The sequence below is a fragment of the Schistocerca americana genome, chromosome 5 (genome assembly GCF_021461395.2).
Source record: "Schistocerca americana isolate TAMUIC-IGC-003095 chromosome 5, iqSchAmer2.1, whole genome shotgun sequence".
Classification (NCBI taxonomy): Eukaryota; Metazoa; Arthropoda; class Insecta; order Orthoptera; family Acrididae; genus Schistocerca; species Schistocerca americana.
In genome coordinates, this window is record NC_060123.1 from 601,150,595 (window position 1) to 601,172,470 (window position 21,876).

Sequence of the window (21,876 nt, forward strand, 5' to 3'; positions counted from 1 at the left end):
TTGAAGGGTGTGGAGATGGAGAGAGGGTGGGACACAATGGTAAAGGCGCGGCAACTGGTTGGGGGAGGAGAGAAAGGGAGCCACCAGGGGGTGAGAGGGATCAAGGCGGCAGACAATATATAGTGTGCAGATGTGTTCAAGGAAAAGGAGAAGGTGGGGGAAGGGGATGAGGTAGTAGAGGATGCGCATGGTGGATGGAAGGAGGATGCGGAAGGCGAGGCGGAGCGCATGGCGTTCGAGGATTCCTGCTGAGCGAGAGGCAGGCGCTTAAATACATGGTAGAGTAGGTCGCTATTGGCCACTGGGACCACGTGTTCCACAGTAGCGCCCTCACATTATACGCAGACCAGGAGTGCGTGCGCAGCCATGGCTTATGGCATGACGACTCGAGAGACCTCTAGTGGTAATCAAGGTCCATGCCGTCTAGTGCGGATTCGAAACCTGTGGCGCTCGGTACCAGATTTTCCATAGTTTTTTCGGGTGATCAGTTAAGGTTAACTTATATCTCGGGACAAAAATCAATAAGTCATCAACAGACGATCAGTTGAAGCAGTATTTGCTTCAGATTGTATCTTAGTATTAAAATAAATTTTGAGAGTCACACGATGGACTTACTCTGTCGCCAGGAAAGTCTGTAGTGGTGATACTTAGGATGGAAAGATGTAACCGTTTCTCACTAGAAATGCATCTTGGCCCATACCAATTTCCCACACCATCACGCGCTAAACTACTTGGAGAAACTACGGTGGAAGAAATACGAATATATTAAGAACAACTATTGAGATCTGGTGTAGAGCAGACCTGGCAATTCTTCTGACTATGCATAACGTAGCGATCTCCTCTGTCTTCGACTACAGAAGCATCGATTTTTGATTTGCAGAAACTAAATGATCCCCACTGCACGTTAATCCTCTTAGTGCTTTAAGCCATTACCTCCAAGCCTTCAAAATTTTCTAAATTCCATTTAAAATACGAAGACAGATGTTGTCAGATACATTTGCCTTGAGTCTTTTATCAACATTTGATCATAGCTTCATAACTGCAGTGTTTAAATTTGGGGGAGTAACAAAATACATTCCCTTGCTGGTCTGAAGAGAGATCTCTTACCATGAATACTACAGGACAAGGAATTACCATCCTCTCAGTATCAGTATTCCCACTGTCATACTTGCCACACGAGAAGTTGTGAACTACAGAAATTTATTGAACGACGATGGCCACAGTAAGCTCATAAATATAATGATTGCTCTAAAACAGAAGAAACTGTGGGGTACACCTCCTTCAACCCCCCCGAAAGGCACCAGTGAAGTGCTTACACCTCTACCCGAAAATTCCGTCTATACAGCGGCGGTATTGGCCTAAAGGTAGGCCATTTATTGTGCAATACAGGTGTTTCAGTTCGTTATGATGCGCACAGACTCCATTAGCATTTCACAGAAATTAAAAAACCGAAAATCTGACAAGCAGACTACAATGTACATTTTGGATGTGTTAAGATTACTACAGAAACAAGGAAAATTGACACAGACATGCCCTTGCTGTGAATAAAAGGACATTATGGAAATTTAGAAAAATAAATAGTTGATCACCTATCAAGCAGACTCATTTACTGCAGGACAATTGCATCTAACACTAATTCATCACACTAAGTTCAAAGCTACGATTATGAAAGCTACTTACCATGACTGTAACAGTGAGTAGCAACATAAATGTCGACGTCCAGAAGCCATCCAATCAGTCATCTGTCCTCGGCTGTGGTTCAACTACATGAAGCTGACTGAACGTCATCTGAGCTCCATCTTTCTTATATGGCTGGGACATGGGCACTAAACCCACATCCTTACACTGTATAAAAATTTTAGTTTCTGCACACTATGATCACAATCAAACTGATGCAGCTGGTCTGAATCGAATCATATAATACTGACATGCACTAAGCACAAGCAAACACGAGTATTTGGGTACATAAAACTCAGCATGCTATCTACTTACTCTGTACATTAGATGTAAGTAAGTAGAGTTTGATAACAGAAAACCTATAAAAACCTGATATACAGAATTAAACTTGGTTAAAAATAAAAACTTATAATTTTAAATGAGAACTCGAATTATTTTTTCTTTGTATACTAGTTTAAACTGAGAACTTTTATGTGCTTATGTGGACTACATCTATTTTGCATAATATACTACATATGATACCATTCCAGGACTAGACATGTATAACAAGATCTCCTTGGTATACTGTACTGTCCACAAAGCTAAACATACTCTGTCAACTTACTTGAACTGAAAGCCTTAGTTTAACCTGTATGTTTTTAACTGTATCTTGCTGTATTGGCACTCTCAAATAAAGGCCAAATAAATAAATCAATAAATACGTTTCTAATGCAACAAAAGAGACTTTATCAAAGGATAATAATGTTTGCAAGACATATTGATTTTACCATCACTTTACCTCTCAAACAATATAATTACTAGCTTAATACACCATATTACTAAAGTTAAAACAGAAATATAATATTTGACTTGAAACTAATTATCTTTTCTATTACAGAGATACTTTAGAACAATATTGTTTGAGAAAAAAATCAGTGACATTTTTATACAATTTTACATATCTTCCCATATGCAGGGCTCAGAGGCAAGCCTACCCTTCTTCTTATGGAGCCCTAATTACACAAAACGCATTTCCTTCATGCAGCGGAACCAAACTAGGGATTAATACAACCAAACAATCAAAGTTGAGGAACTAGGGTTCCACTAACACATACTCTGTAGGATATAGCAACTGCTGGATAAGAGTTAAACCATTTTTTTTGTTACATAAGTCATCATACTGAACTTGTCTTTATCACAGTTTTTGCGTTCTTATAAAACAATCCACCTGTCGCTAAAACATTATTTATTTTCGCACTTTCGGTAAGTGTGTCATGAGAAGAAGACCAAAGTAATTAATACTGTGTACCATGCAAATTGTTTTTCCGAAATCAGTTAATAGTAACACCACAAGCCTGTTCTACATTTAATGTCCTGGATATTTCACAACTATAAATTTATTATACTTTGTTGATCAACTTACCAGAACACATTCATTGTAGTAAGTAGAAAGCAAAATGTAGTTGTTAGCATGGTTGCACATGAGCATTTATATTGCTGGGTCCATGCTTCAATGCTTAATACATCCGATTGTACCTTTTCTCTTTGGTAGTGGTATAACAATAAGACTCTACTGCTCTAAGGGGCTACCAATAATTCACCTATCTAAATTTTGCCACTGTTTTCTTGAAGGTTGGTGGACATGCAACTGAGTGAGGAAGTGCTTCAAATGCCCCATCAGCGAAGAGAGCTGTTGGACAAACTATTACCAACTAATGCCTGGCTTTCGAAAGCCATAATCATCAATTATGATTGCCATGTGTTGAGAAGCGACAGCCAAACCAGCTCTATGGGAATTGGTGAGCATCTTTATTGTACAACTTGTATCATAATAGAGAATGTCGGAAGAAGAAATTGTATTGTGCTGCCAGAACGTTAGCATGCAAATTGCATACGCTCTACAGTATCAACATGCTGTGATAAATTGGCTGTGATACAGCCTCTATTGTTTAACCAGTGGTTTGCCAGCGGGGAAGAACCATAATCTGGCCCATGTGCACCCATTTTAATTGGGATTTAAGTGATTTCCCTGACACAGTTAATGATGAATCCTTTAAAACAGATTGGCCCAATTTCGTTTCATAGTAGAATACGAGCTTTTGCTTCATGTTTAATGACTGTGTCATTCAGAGAAAGACAAACACTAATCACTGAGTCATATGCTGTTGTTCATTTATCTTACTTCCAAAACTATCATTTTATTACATTTGAAATATGAATTTATAACTATCTGACTACAGCTTTAACAAAAATACAAATGAATCCAAATGACTTTGTCGAAATTTTGTATTCTCTCGAAATATAGTATAATTCAGTTTTACCAAATAGTTAACTAGTTGGTTCGGTATATTGCCACCAAATGAACCAAAAACAATTTTTGTGTTGTAGTAAGACATCCATTGTATCCCAGGGCGATCAGATGACTCTAAATTTACTATTCCACATTCGATATTTTGTGGTTGGTCTGCTGGTAATGCATCAATTAAGAGCATACCACAAAATTATTTAATTTTAAATATCTTAGCAAGTTTTTTCTGTATCAAAATTAGGATAGATTTTAATAATTTTTTGAAATTTAATTTTTTTAAAGCTGAACCCTTTCTTACATTGATTGATCATACTTCTTTTGTTCTTCCAATTCCTTATCGCCTTTTTTGTTATTTATAACTGCTTTTGCTACAGTGGCTGTTCTTTCAGCTACTGAACCTGTAGTAACTAAATATGGTGATATTGCCAAAAGAAATGGAAGAAATTGTCTTCATGTTGTGTTAATCCAGACCTTCTACGTTTTTAGTTACATATTCAACATTTTTTCACAAAGGTATGCCTAGTGTATGACTAATGCAATGAGCAAATTTCCACTAGTTTCTTATCACTCTTTCTTTTTGAGTATCAGTTAAAATTATCAGTCATGTGACTGTCAGTTATTGATTCCACTTCTTTTAATTTTGCAGAATAGATATCAGCTATTTCTTTTATCAAATTATTTGTATTTAATGCCTTTACTTGATTTTATTTGGGATTCTTATCATAATATATTGCTCCTGACTGGAACAAAATATCTGCATAATTTGATAACTCAGTACTATAAAATTTTGTACCCATATTATCCATAGTTATCAGTTTTGTGTTAAAAGATTGAACAGTCCATTTGTAGCATCACATGTTTTCCACCAGCTGTTAATTTTCCTCCTTTGAGATCAACAGGCAAATCACCAATATATTTAAAATAACCAACAGGTCTAAGTCAAAAACTTTGTCTACTTCTTATATTTAACTTTTAATATTTTCTCCTTTATCTTTTCTTTTTTAACATTATGTTGTTTTTTTCTCTTCTTGATATTTATTTATTGCATTCTATGTTTCAAATTCACCAATGTATAATCATATTGTTTACTTGATGGTATATCATTAAATTATATTAAATAATGGTGATAAGGAACGATTTATCTTTCAACTTTCTGCTTTCTTTGATAACTTTGAGTACATTATGACCTAAACATTCGTTTCCTTGTTTTACTGATTTGATTATGTCACTAATTATTTTATATTTTTCATATCCTGTTCTTGGTTTTATGCATTTCTTAATTTTTCCTTTTAATTTTTCATTTTTCTTCCTAATTTTTCTGACTTTTCTACAGCTACTGGGTCTTACTTTTAAATATTTAATAAAGATGAAAATTAACAAATTATTTTTCAATGTTTGTGTTTAAATTTATAATGGGGTGATGTAAAAAAGCTTTAATTTGACAATTTTATTTCCCTCCATTTGGTTTTCTGGTCATATCTATGATGGAAATTGAAACTGATCATTGTATCATTTACTACACATTTCTTTAAAAATAATCAAACTTTAAATTCCCAGCAACAAGTTCATGGTATGTATGACATAAGTTTGTGTCGTCTTGTCTAAGACAATTTAAAGTTTAAGGCTGTCTCTGATTATTTGTTTTCATATCTTCGAATATGTCTGAGTTAAATAAAAACAATCTATTCCTTTGTGTCTGCCTCTAGTGAACTATCCTCTAGCCACATTCTGGTTTCCATGAATGAAGTCATCAAATACTAGAAGTGAATTATTGTGACATTCATTTGATGGCATCATTTCTTCATTATTCCAAATAGATGTTACAATTTTCAAGTTATTTTTAACTTCAGATTTCTTGTAGATTCTTATGCATTCTTTGTATTTTGGCCGATTGAAACTTCGAGTAAATGTATAAATAATTAATTTTCTTCCAGTTTAACAATAATAGAATCAAAATAAAATTACCAATCATTAATGGTTTTTCCACATCTACCTAGTCCTATTATGGCTCGTTAAACAGAATTTGGTGAAAACTTACCATCTTTATTTTTTTATTTTTTCTCTGGAATTCTTATTTTCTGTTCTCCTTTAGTTTTGATGTAATTAATACTATTTTTACTAGTAGTAAATCAGTCATCTATTTTAACCAAGGAGTACATCATCTCTTCTCAAAAGAAGATTCACTGTACTCATATGACACAACTATAGTAATGTAGCACTACTTAGTTTGTATACAACATTTTTACCTCCAAATATTACATCGGAAAATAACAAATTGCATTGTGATGGAGAAACAATCGATGTTCCTCTGGTCAATATACACTGGAAAGCTTAAAAATCTAATCATTGAAAAGCGTCAATATTAACATGAGGATAGGAGGAATTTTATATAAAATGATTATTGAAAGTGATGTTAAATTTTATATCGGTACAAAGCATAGTATTGGTAGTGTGCGTGGACTGAGTGGCCAAACCATTCTCGCTTGTGAAAAACTACTTGCTAACGATGTTCCAAAAATATTCCTTTCGAATTAATAATTGTTAAGATGGAAATATTAAGCTGAGATACAAGGGAATGAAGATACTTTAAAGTAACAATAATGAATTTCATGACTTAGAATTTTTTGTAGGAGTGCAGCTGGTGCTGAATTCCATTAAAATTTTTACCTGAGCCGTACGGGGCTCATATTCCCGCCATCATGTATTTTAAACCCTGTTTTTAACGTACTTCCACCTCACTTCATTAATTTAAATCACTCGTTTCACTAAGTTGCTTGTTTGCCTGACCTTGAGCGGCGCTAGCAGCACATTTCATTATATCCCCTCTTGTAGTATCTTTGCTCGAATCCTATTACTTCCCAATCATTCTCTGTCATAAGTCTGTCAGTTTGGGTCTCGAGTTCGGGCTGCCAGTCAGTTGGAACACGTCTGGAGCACAGTCCAGACCTGCCAGTCGGGGAGTTGCAATGTGGCACTAGTGCAGTCAGGTTTGAGCGTCGACATGCCTCGCCCAACCACTGCCATCATGCGTCACTTGAGCTGGGCCATGGTCTTGGTGGATTGTCGGTCGGTCGTCCTACCGGACGACGTGTTTTGGCTCGCCGATCGTTCGTGAGTCGGCTGTTTGCGTGTGCATCGACTCCCGATTTGTCTTCGTGCGTGCATAGTTACTGTTGGGCATCGTTCAGGTCTTCATGCAAGTGTTTGTCAGGTTGTGTGTGTAGTTGGCGTTATTTCTACTGACGACTATTTTAGATGTTGTCGGCATTGTGAGGGCAGTCGGTCGGTTGGTGCGCACCAGGGAGGATATCTCCATGCGGTGCGGTCGGCTGGATCTGCTGGTCGTCCCTGCACAGTGTTGGAGTGTGTGTGGAGCTGTCCAATCACTACGAGCTTCGTGGCTCACCGACCCAGGATGTCAGAGTTGAGTGATGTCGTAAGTACCCAAGCCACGTCCATTCATGCTGTGTCGTTCATTTTGGTGATTCGTTGTTGAGCTGTTCAAGTGAACCAGCGGAATTTTCTGCCTTGTGGCCGTTAGTGTTCCGGTTACCTGCTCTGGCCACTAACGTAATTTCAGGCAGTGTACTTTACTCACCTGTTGTCACTGTGGAACACGGTGTGTAGTTTTGACAGCTTAATACATATTTCATTGTGGATAATCACATCCATAACAGTTTGGTACTTGAGTTGATGTAACGATTGGTGGCTAGCAAGTCGTTTTGTCGCCCGGTCTCTTGGTTGGGTTACCGACGGATCGAGTGTAGTTGGCCCACAACCAGTCTCATCTAAGTGAACGTTAATGTTTCAAGGGCAGGCCAACCCCCCTGTCCCCCCCTGGAGGCGTCTGATTGCCATTTTCTATACTGTCATTTTAATGGCTGTTTAATGGTCTGCTGGTAATCTATTACATTCAATGCTTTAAAAGAAAAAAAATTATTGTGTTCTATGTAAATCAAGGGCCTTCAGCCCGTATAAGTAAGTTTGAATTCTGGCAAGTGTATATTTTACTGGAAGTTACTGTTGTTGTACTATCTTCTCATAGAGTGCGTGATCAGCCACTTTAAACTTACAGATTTAAGGTATTTTGAATTTTTGGAAAATCAATTGCGTGCCTTCAGCCACTTAAAACCTGATTCTTAAATTTAGTTATTGTCCTTGCATTGCTTTTTCATTTAGTGTGCTTTCAGCCACTCAAAACTTAAGGGTTAAGGTATTTTTTTTAATTGTTGGAAAATCAACTGTGGGCCTTCAGCCAATTAAAGTCTTATTCTCAAAATTTTCACTTAAGCGAAAACATTGCAGCCTTCTGCCTTAAAGTATTATGGTAATACATTTTATAATTTTGAAATTTAATTGTGGCCTTCAGCCGTTTGTACTGCACCTTGTATATGTTTGTTCTATCCACTTTTGCCTTGAGGCTTTCAGCCTAGTGTGAGATATATATATATATATATATATATATATATATATATATATTATAATTTTATTTCCAAATTTTAACTGCATGCCCTCAGTCAGTTGAAATTTATCTTTTTGATTTCTTAAGATTTCTTGTTTGGAGGCCATCAGCTGTGAAAGAATTGGATTTTAAAACTCCTAGTTGTAAAGGTTTGGCTATGTGCCATTTTGGTTTAAATGTGTTTTTAAATTACAATTTTGAAGTGAAACTGACCGCCACTTTATTTGGCCCTTGCCACAATCCTAATCACCTGTTCTGCCCTGCAGATTTAGCGGGTGTTTTATTACCTTATGGTAATGCAGGTAATGTGAGGCCAGCACCTGAAAATTATTCCAAAATTTAAAAATAAACGAAATAAAAATAAATGAAGTGATTAAGGTAAAATAAATAAAATGTATTAAATAATATCGAAAAATAAAATAAATATTATACCTAAAACTGGGTCTTTACTTATTTAATTCTCTTGGGACTGAGGTGAAAGAGTCGAAAAAAAGCCTCCAAGTGCACTCAATATGTCCACTTACTACTTTTGTTCTACAAATCAACGATAATAGGTCATCATAATACAGATCGAATTCCCTTTTCATAACACAGAAGTGGAGAAACCACTGCAAAATTTGACAAGCATCATAGAACAATTTAGATGTGTAAATATTTTCTTCGAAGGTTCATCATGCTTTACACAATTGTAGCACTGGAAATGGAATTAATTAGATTCTTCTCGTAGCTGACAGTAATTTAGTTTGCCTATTTGTTTGTATGCTTGTCTGCACGGCACTCCATCTTCAGGGCACAAGTTTCCCATGAGGATGCGGAAAGGAGGTGCGTGTGATCAGCACACCACTCTCTCAGTCGTTATGATGGTTTTCATTGACCGGAGCCGCTACTATGCGGTCGAGTAGCTCCTCAATTCGCATCACGTGGCTGAGTGGCAACAGCGCATGGTGGCCTGGATGGTCACCCATCCAAGTGCTGGCCACGCCCGACAGTGCTTAACGGTAACCGGTGTATCCACTGTGGCAAGGCCGTTGTCTGTATGCTTGTCTGCTTAGTATATCAGTTTAATGAACGTTTGTTTTCTTTACTCATAAACTTGATCAGTTTAGTTTTACTGTATCACCATATAATGTATCTATACTGCTTACTGATAGAATATAGACAGTTACATCTTCATCCCTATCACATTACTGTTTGTTACCAAACAAAACAACAATCCAAAGATAAGCAATGGAAATAAATTAAAATCTCACTGTAGTGAGTCACAATTCTGAATGACAGAATATGGTTTGAATGAATTTAGATTGCAGAATAAAACCCTTATGAAACTCATAATAACACTAACTCTTTAAAAAAAATTTAAATGTGACAAAAACCTATTACTTTACAAATAATTGTGTCTCAGAATAATGTCATAATAGCTTTCATTCATGGCAAAAACTATTTTTCAGTACTAATGTTACATAGACATAAACAAATCATGTCATTAACAAAATGCAATATAAAATTCTAAAACTAGTTAGAAAATAGAAAGCCAACATACTATTGTCCTAGACATGAATTTAAGTTAAATCACTTTTAATTTAACTGATTGTCTGCAGTTGTAGTGTAATACTCTCTGAACAAATGTAATTTTGAACACAATAAGTATCTGACTGAAAATAAGCTGAAAATTTTACTAGATTTGGATTCTTTTGACTATTTCCGTAACTTGAGACTTGCGACGAGGCGTCAAATAATTAATGAAGAAGAAGTATGGTTGCAGCGTTTTCACGCGTACGTGCATATACAAATGTTGACAAAAAAAGGTTATTGCAAATTTTGGCTCTCACGTGAGTCTCAGGGGATGATTTCCACACTTGGTGAATTAATACACTTCCACACCGGCGCTCTTGTTATAGTTTTGAATTAATTATTCACTCAGACATAAGTATAGTTTATGCTAGGGAACGTGAATTAGGCGATTATTACTCGTATATTAAAATCAGTTTTTCACGACGCAGTTCAATCACTATTTATTGGCATTGTCCTTTTCTTTCACACAATGAAATTATCACTGGTGAGACGGTTTACAGTTTTACTTTAATAATAATTTGACTCCAAGCCCCCAACAGCAGTAATGTAGGCTGCTATAATCTTAAGTTATTCATTCAATTCGAACAGAACCACAAGTCCCACCGTCCTCTTTGTTCTAACAGTTTTGGCGCGAAATCACAGTTCGCCACATGTTCACTTACGACGATGTATACCTCGTAAATCGCACTCACATAAATAATCGTACAAATATTGATACATAAATCCCTTAAATAAGTACACCATCGGAACATCTTATTTACTATGTTACATTAATTTCTAGGATTATTCTATCGTCCGTAAATCAAGTTTTAGATTTTGCAAAATTTCACTACTTAGCGCAAATTTGTTTGTTGACATCTGTGCTGCAAAGTTTTAACATAGAACTGCATATAGCACCGTTTTTAGACGTAATCTACAGCGATCTACACATTGCGCTGCTCAAAATATTCATATCTATAATAATTAATTAATTATGGGCGATAAATATTAATAATAATTTGCAAACCTTGAAAACTATCGCAAATCAAGTATATAGTATAACTTAACTAGTCTAAATTACGTATGATACCACCCAAAATGCTATACAGGGTGTCCCAGCTATCTTGTCCACCTAAAATATCTCTGGAACAATAACAGCTATTGGAAAACGACTTTCACCGGTATCAATGTAGGGCTGGGGCCCATGAATGTACATATTTGGAAACATTCTAAAACGAAAGCATATGTGTTTTTTAACACAAACTTATGTTTTTTTTAAATGGACCTCCTATATTTTTTCTTCAGTAATCCATAGCATGACAAAGCACATACACAATGGCGTTGATTGCATCGCAATATTCCCATTACATCCCGAGATATTAAGACGCGAAGTTGACGCTTGAAACACCCGACATGCACTGCTAGCGCACGTCCTGAGGCTCAGGCGTGAACCCCATGCTGCAGGATGGCAGCAGACCGTATTATTCATTTCGGACCTCTTGATAAGTATGGAAGTGTGATTACGCATGTCAATCACATCGCGATTAAGGGCAGCATGGGGTTCACGCCTGAGCCTCAGGACGTGCGCTAGCAGCGCATGTCGGGTGTTTCAAGCGTCAACTTCGCGTCTTAATATCTCGGGATGTAATGGGAATATTGCGATGCAATCAACGCCATTGTGTATGTGCTTTGTCATGCTATGGACTGCTGAAGAAAAAATATAGGAGGTCCATTTAAAAAAACATAAGTTTGTGTTAAAAAACACATATGCTTTCGTTTTAGAATGTTTCCAAATATGTACATTCATGGGCCCCAGCCTACATTGATACCGGAGAAAGTCGTTTTCCAATAGCTGTTATTGTTCCAGAGATATTTTAGGTGACAAGATAGCTGGGACACCCTGTATAGTGCTGTTCTTTAAGTCATGAATTTCCTATTGAATTTTATAAACAATTTTCCATCAAGTTTATTGCTCTTTACGGGCTTAATTATTTATGAATCTTAACATATGACTACGGCACTCGATCCGCTATGACGAAACGTTTTCAATGAGTGCTCGCTCATCCCTGTAAGTCGGTATTTACTATTTCATTAATCTTTCAGTATTCGTGATATTAACCGATTTTGAGGTCACTATAACTTTTGCGTCTCGTGACTTGAAATAAAGATCGATCTTTCAGAAGGTGCATATTGCTGACCACAATCCACTGCCGCATCGCTCTTCACCGTAAGTTAGAAAGTTTTCGCGTAATGGGCGAAAAACCAAACACTGCCACAAGCTGCAGGCCACATGGTCGCTCGGCCGTGGAGACCGACCGTTGCAAATCTCGCGTGGGCGCGGCACGCGCTTCCGCGAATCGCGCGCCGTGTAGTGCGCCCGCTGTCCATAAAGCAATCCTTGCATACTAGAAACATGCATCTAGTATCGGGGGTCTGTACCGTCACAGACATTCGCGGAATTTGTGGTGAAAGTATAGCACACTGCTCATGGTTAATGACTCTGGTCAATGAAGGTTCTCTCGACAAGTTTGTTCGCTGACTAAACACACTAGTGAAACAAAAAGTTCCTAAGATAGTGGCAGGTCTATTACACAGCAACTAAATATTGGATGGATCTTATTTTGTGATGCGATGCTTGTGGTGACAAGTCCTGATTATTATGAGGTCCATCACTTGTAACAGCTTCTTCCTGATTAGCCAGCTGCTTGATTAAATTTGGGCCACACAGTAATCTCCGTTACTCGAAAAATCGTCTTGCAAAGAGGAGGATGAGGAGGATATTAGTGTTTAACGTCCCGTCGACAACGAGGTCATTAGAGACGGAGCGCAAGCTCGGGTGAAGGAAGGATGGGGAAGGAAATCGGCCGTGCCCTTTCAAAGGAACCATCCCGGCATTCGCCCGAAGCGATTTAGGGAAATCACGGAAAACCTAAATCAGGATGGCCGGAGACAAGATTGAACCGTCGTCTTCCCGAATGCGAGTCCAGTGTGCTAACCACTGCGCCACCTCGCTCGGTCTTGCAAAGATATGCTGTACCCACACACTTGCTCTTGAACTTATCGTTTGCCTGGTCACATTTTAAAACAACATTTTAGACCCAAAAGACCCTAATATTTGCGCGCAACACATGTATCTGTTCTGCATCACAGATATTCACACATAATTCTCAGCCTTCATCTCTAGGACTTAGCACACTTGCGGTTACGATGTTATTGTTTCACGAAAGATGTTCTCGTGTTTTATGCAATAAAAACTTCCCTGCAATGGCCCACGTGTTTATTCCAATAATTTGACATAAACTTTCCTTACTTATCTTATCTCCAGACATTACATTCTCATAAAAAAGTAGTTACTGACAAAACCTATGCATAGACATCTAATGCCACATACCTCCACAAACCTGCCAACAAACTGCCAGTCATCTGACATACAGAATCATGGTGTATTTCGTTCAGAAGATGGACAAACAGGCTGTTAACTAGGTGGTCAGAATGTTTTGGCTCATCAGAGTTTATATGAATGGACGTGTGTTCCACATCTCGTACTGAACCACTTCATTAACTTCAACCAAACTTTGTGTCTGGAAAGAATGATTGTGGGATCAGAACGCTCCACTTCTGAAAGGCACGGGTGTGGGAAAGAACCATAGTTCATGACACGCAAATTGTCGTATTATTTTTTCTCAGTATTTCAGAATGAGAGCACTTCGTGAGTTGTAACTAACTTTGCACATAATTTTAAGCTTTTGCCAGACATTTTCTCGCTGACGTCTGCTACCGATAAAATTATTCGTTTACATTTACGCTCTTCATGCAATGAAACTGCTATAGCAAGCATGACATTTTAATTTATTATTTCGATAATACTAACTCTATCAACAACAGTTTTTGCAGCCAGCATTCACATATCCCACAGAAAGTACCTGAAAAAATATATCGTTGTACAAAACGTAGCCCCAGAGTCATGACATCATAAATACTGAGATGCATGAAAGACAGCTGCATTACGCGTGACGTCCAAATTTATTATTACTTTCCTTCTAATTCTAGTCGTGACACATTTCGCAGGCAGTATTTGCATATGCCATATATTGTGTCTGCAAAAATATATCGTTGACCGAGACATATTCCAGGAGATATGAGACTACAAAAAGAGATGAGTAAAAGCCGTCTCATCAGGCTTTCAGTTTCCATTTATTACTTCTTTACTACTAACACTATTTGCAAGACATTTCGCAAATAGTGTCTACATATACCTTTCAATGTACCAAAAAAAAAATACATCATTTTACGAATTATAATTCAGGAGATGTAACGTCACAAACACTAAGCTGTATGAAAACGAAACTGCTGTTCGAAATTCGCTAGAGTTACAGGTGAAATATAGGTACAAGTATGTGTGAAATACACGTGAACATGTACGAAACGGGGCAAAACCACAGGTAAAAAGTTGCTTCTAAATGTCTGGATGGATTTAAAACAAACTTGGTACGCATGCCACTCTGCCTGGAGTAGGGGTAACGGGTACCAGCGTCCTACTGTGATGACAGAGAGTGAATGAAGGAAGAGAAAGTGGACAGCATTACAGTGGTTCCAGTGCTATGGCAAAAGAATTGTATTGTACAGCACAGACTGTTTCTGGTCTTTTGCTGATGCTGCTGTCGTTTACTCTTGCGCAATAAAGGCTAGCTGACTTTTGGCTTATACAGTGCTATTTTGCAGCAACATCGTAACAATCTATGTCACCATTGTTAAAAGAATTTGTAACACATTGCCCGACATGTGTCACCATGTTACGGGTAAGCACTGACTGTCACTACCAAAATCATAGTGACTGCCATCTACCATCCCCCTCCTCTGCATACTGTTGTGGGCAATGACAGCTAGCTGACTACATAGCTGCCATTTCTGCATACACAACTGGCAGCAGTCATTTGACATGATGACTGCAGTTATTGCAGATACCATTGCGGGGCAATGATGGTCATTTCACATGGGGGATGCCAATATCCTGAACGAGGGGAGGAACAAATAGACAGAGAGTGGGCAGTGATGGTCAGTTCACATGGTGGATGTCATTATCCTGAATGAGGATAGGAACAGTTGGACAGAGAGAGGGAGAGAGGAAATGGACAAAGAGAGGAGAAAGGAGAAAATGGTGAGTGAGAGGAGAAGGTGGACAGAGAGAGGAGTAGGAGGAGAGAGACAGAGAGTGGGGAGGAGAAGATGAACAGGAAGGGAACCAGGAGGAAATGGACAGAGAGAGGTGGGAGGAGATGGACACAAACAGGTGGTAGAAGGAGAAGGACTTAGAGGGGGTGACAAGGAGATGCATTCAGAGGGAGGGAGGAGGGGATGGATCAGGAGGCAGTGTTGGGCAGGAGTCAGTGGAAACCATTGAGTTAATGACATATAACAGTGTGTCCACAGGTCATGGTGCCTGTAACTGAAAGAGTATCATGATGATCTCTCCAAAGACAAATGATTCCCAATTAGCACCCAATTCAGATTTTTGGGAGGGAATACCAAGAAGCATGCAAACCTGGAAAAAAGTTGAGTAATCAGTGAAAAGGTAACATACTGCAAATTGAATAGTCGAATATCAGACATTTGAATGTGGTAGGGAAACTGGAACATCTGAAAAGGGAAATGCAGAAGCTAGTCTAGGTGTAGTGCAGGTCAGTTAAGTGAAATATCAGCTGCGTTTGTAACTATTTATTCATGAAAATAACATTGAGGCAATTATTTTGAGATTTCACAAATACGTTACTGAAAACAATGTTTGCAGAATATGAAAAATAACAATCTGATACTTGGCATAAGCAGTGAACCTTTTGTGTTGTTGATATATTTCTGCAGACATTTTAGGCTTGTAAAATTCATTTTCACATTTAATAAGAATCATAGAACAACTTATATGCAGAACGTACCCTATTTGAGGGTGCAGTGTGCCTTTTTCAAAGCATGGTACAGGGATAAAGCTTTGCACGTCGCAGAGTGCTGTGTTTCCTGTTTATGGTATAAACATAGTGTGTGTGTTCCACACATCGTCCTAAACCAGTTGATAATTTCAATCGGGCTTGGTACATGGATCACTTACTGTCTGGAAAGAACCACTGGGTTAATAACCTCCTACCTCTCCAAGGTAGTAAAAGAAGTTTAACTCACGATGTGCAAATAGCCGGTTATATTCATCCAGTATTTCATAATGAGGGAACTTATGGGCTTGCAACTAACTTTACACGTAATTACAACCTTTGCGAGATATATTTCTCCCTGACCCTTTCTACAAAATAATGAAGCGAAAAAAACACATTTTGCAAATAGTATTCACTTATACCAATGAATGTACTGCAAACACATATCACTGTATGACTTATGTATCAGGAGATCTGTCATGAACAGTGAAATGAGATAAAACTGCCATATCATGCATGACGTTTCATTTTATTACTTCTTGATATTTGCACCATTCGCAACACATTTTGCAAACAATACCTATAAATACCACTCAATGAACCTAAACACATGCATCATTGTACGACTTATTTTTCAGCAAATATAACGTTATAAACATTGAGCTGTGTGAAAACGAATCTGCTGGTCAAAATTCGCTAGAATGATGTGAAACATTTATAGATATGTGTGTGAATGCATTAAATATAGGTGAACATTTGCGAACCAAGGCAAAGGCACAGGTAAAACGTTCCTCCAAAACTTCTGGATCGTTTCAAAACAAATATGTTATGCATGTCTCTTTCTACCTGGAAAGAAATACCGTGGAGGTTAGAGGCACCAGCTTACTGTTATGATAATGTGGTGATGAAAAGTTAATGGAGGAGGAGGAGATGGAGAGACAAAGGGGTAGTAACATATTGGCAAGGATAGAGAGGAGTAAATGGATAGAGAGAGTATGAAGGAGGAGACTGAGAGAGTCAGAGAAGCAGATGGATGGAGTTGGTGGGGAGGAGGAGATGGAGAGAGAGGAGGTTAGAAGTAGATAGATAGAGGCATGTTGGTAAAGAGGAACAGAAACTGGAAGGTAGGAGATGGACTTAGAGGGGGAGATGGAGGTCGACTTAGAAGGAGTGTGGATGAGCTGGACAGAGTATCAGGGGAAGGGGAAGTCAACGGAAACCATTGCATTAGTGGCACACATTCAGTGTCCACAGGGCATCTAGCCCATACTACTTAAAGAGTTTTGTGATGATCTCTCCATTGGTAAATGATTCCCAATGAGCCTCTTATTCAGATCTTTGAGAGGGACTGCTAATGAGGATGTAAGCTGAAAAAAAACGAATAATCAAAGAATGGGTAAAATACAAGTCAAAGACTGGATGGTTAGAAGCATGAAGGTGGTTGGGAAGCTGGAACATGTGAAAAGAGAAATATAAAACTTCATTCTAGGCATAGTTATGGGTTACTTAAGTGCAAAGAAAAGGCAGATAGTCAGTCCTGCAAACAATTCCATGATTGCGTTGTACTCATCAGAATCATCAGCAAACCAAGCTGACAATAATAGTTGCGGTGTTCATGCTGTCGTCAAAGGAAGAAGATAGAGCTAGGGAAATAGTATGTCAAAACTGAACAGGTAATTCAAGATGTTAAAGGTGATGATAATCCAATAGTCATGGGGTACTTGTACGTGATGGTAGGGAACGTAGGAGATGGAAGAGTCTTAGGATAATATAGACTTGGTAGTAAGAATGAGCGTGGAGAACGACTGAGTTCTGCTTTAAATTTCGGCTAGTAATAGCGAAAACGCTATTCTAACTTAACAGAAGAGACTAGATTCCAGCTGAATTACATCATGGTCAGAAAAAATTTCTGAAATCAGGTATTGGATTGCAATTTAGTAATTATGAGTAATAAACCGAAGTTTAAGAGAATGTGTATGTGGATGAAAGTGGGATACTAAGGTTTTGAGGAATTATGACACATATTTAAAATCCTATATTGACGTGGATATTGTGACAAGGAATACCAAGCAGGAACTTCAGCTGAAGACACGGACATCTCTAGAAAGAGCAACCACAGGGTTTAGACAAATAGATGAGTTCACAGAAAGTAACTCTGAAGAAACTTCCGGGTGACAGAAGAAACAGTTCAATTGACCAACTAGACAATGGGGTTCAAAAGTGTTCTGGGAAATTTAGGAACAGTGAAATACAAGTCACATAGAAATTTGATAAACAGGAAGTGCCGTGAAGCCAAGATGAAATAGCTGCGAGAAAAATGTGAATAAATCGAAAAAGAAATCGTCGTCGGAAGGACTGACTCAGCGTCAAAGCAACCTTGGTGAAATCAAAAGTAGGAGAGCAACATTAAGGATGGAATGTGAATTCCACGATTAAGTGCAGAGGAGAGAGAGCGGATAGGTGTGAAGAGTACATCAAAGGCCTCTACAAGTGAGAGTATTCGTCAGGTGCTGTGACTACGAAAGAACTGGAAATCGATATGGAAGACTGGGGACACAGGGGATGTAGTATTGTCGTCCGACTTTCATAAAGGTTTGGATGACTTGCGATCAAATAACGCAAAAGTTCTGAAGTAACTGGGGGGTTCGGCAGCCAAACTAATTTTGAAGTTGTTATGTTGAATCTGTGAGAGTTGATACACACCATCATACTTCCTGAAATATGTACTCTCAATCTGGAAGATAGCTATAGCAGATGAGAACTATCAAATAATCAGTTTAATGTCTCATACATTATAATAATAATATACGGACGAAGCAGTGAAAGTTGAGTTTCTGTTATACGACGGTGAGTTTAGTTTTCGGAATGGTAAGGGCACCAGAGGATCAAATATGAAGTTGTGATTAATAGAAGAAACAAGAATTAAAATCAATCAAGACATATTCATAGCATATGTCCAACTGGAAAAAAGGACAGAATGGAAAGTGGTGCAATACTAAGAAAAATAGCAGCAAGCTGTAGGAAAGCACAGGTAACATGCAATATGTACAAGAAGCAGAAAGGAATGATAAGAAAGGAAGTCCTATATCGAAGGGAGTAAGATAAAAAGGGTGTAAGACAGAGATGTAGTCTTCCACGCCCACTTATGTGGCATCCCGTCTTAGTAGATGATTAAAAACTTTTGTTTCACGACCCTGCGTTCTAGTGGAATTATTAAAATCCTAGAGCTGAAGATAAAAATGCGAGAAAAAGGGCTTAATATGGAAATCCTCTTAAAAATGCAGTTCCTTATTATATTGACTGCCCTAAGTATTTATCTTACTGCATTGTCATAAATTTCATTTCTGCACGAAATCTAGTGTTAAAGGTACAAAGGTTCTAGCGTTTCCAAAACTAGAGCTTATGCTTATTTCACTATATTATTTGTCCCACATGAAAATAAAACTCCTGCGTTTATCAAAAGTAAGACCAATTCCATAACTTCAAACTACCAAGACAAATGAAGGAAATGCTGAAATACATTTTATGTATATTCTTCAGATTAATATTACATTCAGTGCACCCTATAATCCCCCACTACCACTAAATATTTCAATCCAAATTAAGTTCAACATCTAGCAAAACTGGATCTTGGTCTGGCAAGGTATAAATAATTTACATCAGTCAATCAAGAAAACATAGCAACGACGGTCGTTTGATTATATAATTTCATCTTGTCTGGAGCCATAGTAGCAGTAGCTTCCTGACATTCCATGGTTGCCATAATATTGTTGGCCTGCTGTCGTTGCACACACAAACAATCCAGGTCAGCTACTGATTCAATATGCTGCACGTCGTCGTTGCTAAGTTTCTACATCTGTTTTTTCCACACATTACCACATGAGAAAAACCTTACTTATGGTTATGCCTTGTCGCTCAGCAGTACTGCTCAGTACACAGTCAAATATGTTAATGATTTGTACAGGATTCAAAATGCCATGCTAGTGATCGTCGTAGATGAACCATTGTATACGACCCATCTAAGACGAAGCAAATACCATCTAAACTTCTGATTCGCTTAGACAACTCAAAAACTAGATCAGTTGTAAATTGGTCTCTTCAGTATCAAAAGTTTGTTTGCAATAAGAGTATATCTTCTCAGTACTATAATCGCAGAATCAGATATCTTTGTGTCATTGCTTCTGATTATATGAGTATCATACATACATAATGCTATTAAGCCTATGCATTCCAACAGATTTTCCTTAAGCCTGTAGGTGAATGTAGATACATTCTGTAACTAGCGATGATCTATTTTTGTTTGTGTAAGACCGTTGTCAGCATACATAATCGTAATAATGAAATGTAATCACTGTTTCAAATACTTCTTTCAGTATATAAATTCTCTCATTTTCAGTATAGCTCCCTTGCCATTCTACTATAAGTACGCTGAACATATACCACATTCCTGATACAACTTCACTAGTGTCCGCAGTTCATACCTGAAAGCTCCAATACAATTCAGCAGGTAGACCTGGTAATTGCAATACATATCTTGTGAGTTCTACCAGTGTGGCTGCAATTTAAATTAAAACAAAATTCTTATCAATGCAACCATGTTATTACAGGAAAGAACAGCACTTCTCTTACATAATATTAATATTTTATTATCCTTTTCAAGTAACATTTCAAAGACTTTGCTCAACAGTCATCTACTGATCAACCTCACAAACATCACAAGGTATTAATTCTGTGATGTACAGATTTAGTAAGCGATCAACAGATTTATTACTCAGCTATGCACCATGTAACTGTGAGAATTCATTGCAATTGATGTTTGCACACTGCTACACTAGAGCAATGATGCTATTATAACAACTGAGCTTTCCAGAGCAGCAGCTAAAAACAGTTCAACACCAATAACATTCATTATATTAAGTAATTATTTAAATTAATTTAACTTCATTGTTTCTTTTTAAACAATAACTAAATAGACAAATAAATAGTAAGACTTTTTTGCGCCAGATGAGTAGATAATTACACCGCATTTTCCTTCGTATTGGAATAACGTAACCTCAGGTCTGGCCAATAAATGCTCCTAATGTCTTTCCCGTCTGTCCTTCAGTATAGGAGGGCTGTTCAATAAAGAATTATGGTGATTTTTCCACTAAATACCTTTACTCACCCTCATAACTTGGATGTCCCTTCTCAAAGTAGTGTCCTTTGAATACAATGCACCTATCCCAGTGTTTTGCCACTTCGCAAACATACTCGTATGCTCCACACCATTTGTTGAAAGGCCTTGTTTTCGAAATGCTGAAGTTCTCTGTGTGTATGTGGGATGTAGTCCATCGTGTTGTAGATTATGTGGCAATTTCGTGTGCTTACACTTCCCATTTTGTACTTACAAAGTTACACTTGCGTATTACGAAATTACACAGTTTAAGTGATACAATAAATTAAACATCTTGTCAAAAAACACACCATTTTAGTATGGGTAATTGTAATATTGTGTCATGAAAATGTTATATCAGTGGATAACCATGCAACAACATTTATGTCTAAGATATATTGTAATGAAAAAGATATATTAATCAGTCACTGGTAACAACTACACTTTTCTAGTGTAGAAGATGGTGCATTGTCTTCTTCAGATCTAAAATTGTGCTTCGTGAGGTGAAGCATTACTGAAAACCCTCGAAAAATCTTTGGGCTTGCTGTGTGTTTACAGCTCGTATGTGTTGCGTTACGACGCTATGCTTGTATAAGTCGTAAACGTGTTGTTTAAGTAATATGAAACACTAAATATTTCGTCAAAATGTATGAGTTGATGGATAAGTATGCTAGCGCAGTTTTATCTGGTATAAAATGTAATAAAGAAGCTACATTAGCCTGTTGATAACAACGATTATACTTTTCTAGTATAGAATATTTTGCATCATTTTCTTCATCCACTAGAAGATACTTATTGAGGTGAAGCACTACTGAAAATTTTCCAAAAA

The 21,876-nt window shown here is 37.6% G+C and overlaps 1 protein-coding gene across 1 annotated transcript in view; it reads left to right on the forward strand.

Moving 5' to 3' along the window:
• Positions 1–21,876, forward strand: part of LOC124616575 — a 188,684-nt gene that overhangs the window by 112,707 nt on the left and 54,101 nt on the right. The window contains exon 3 of the mRNA XM_047144895.1: positions 3,289–3,455. Coding sequence (XP_047000851.1) covers positions 3,289–3,455 — 167 coding nt within the window. The remainder of the gene's footprint in view (positions 1–3,288; positions 3,456–21,876) is intronic.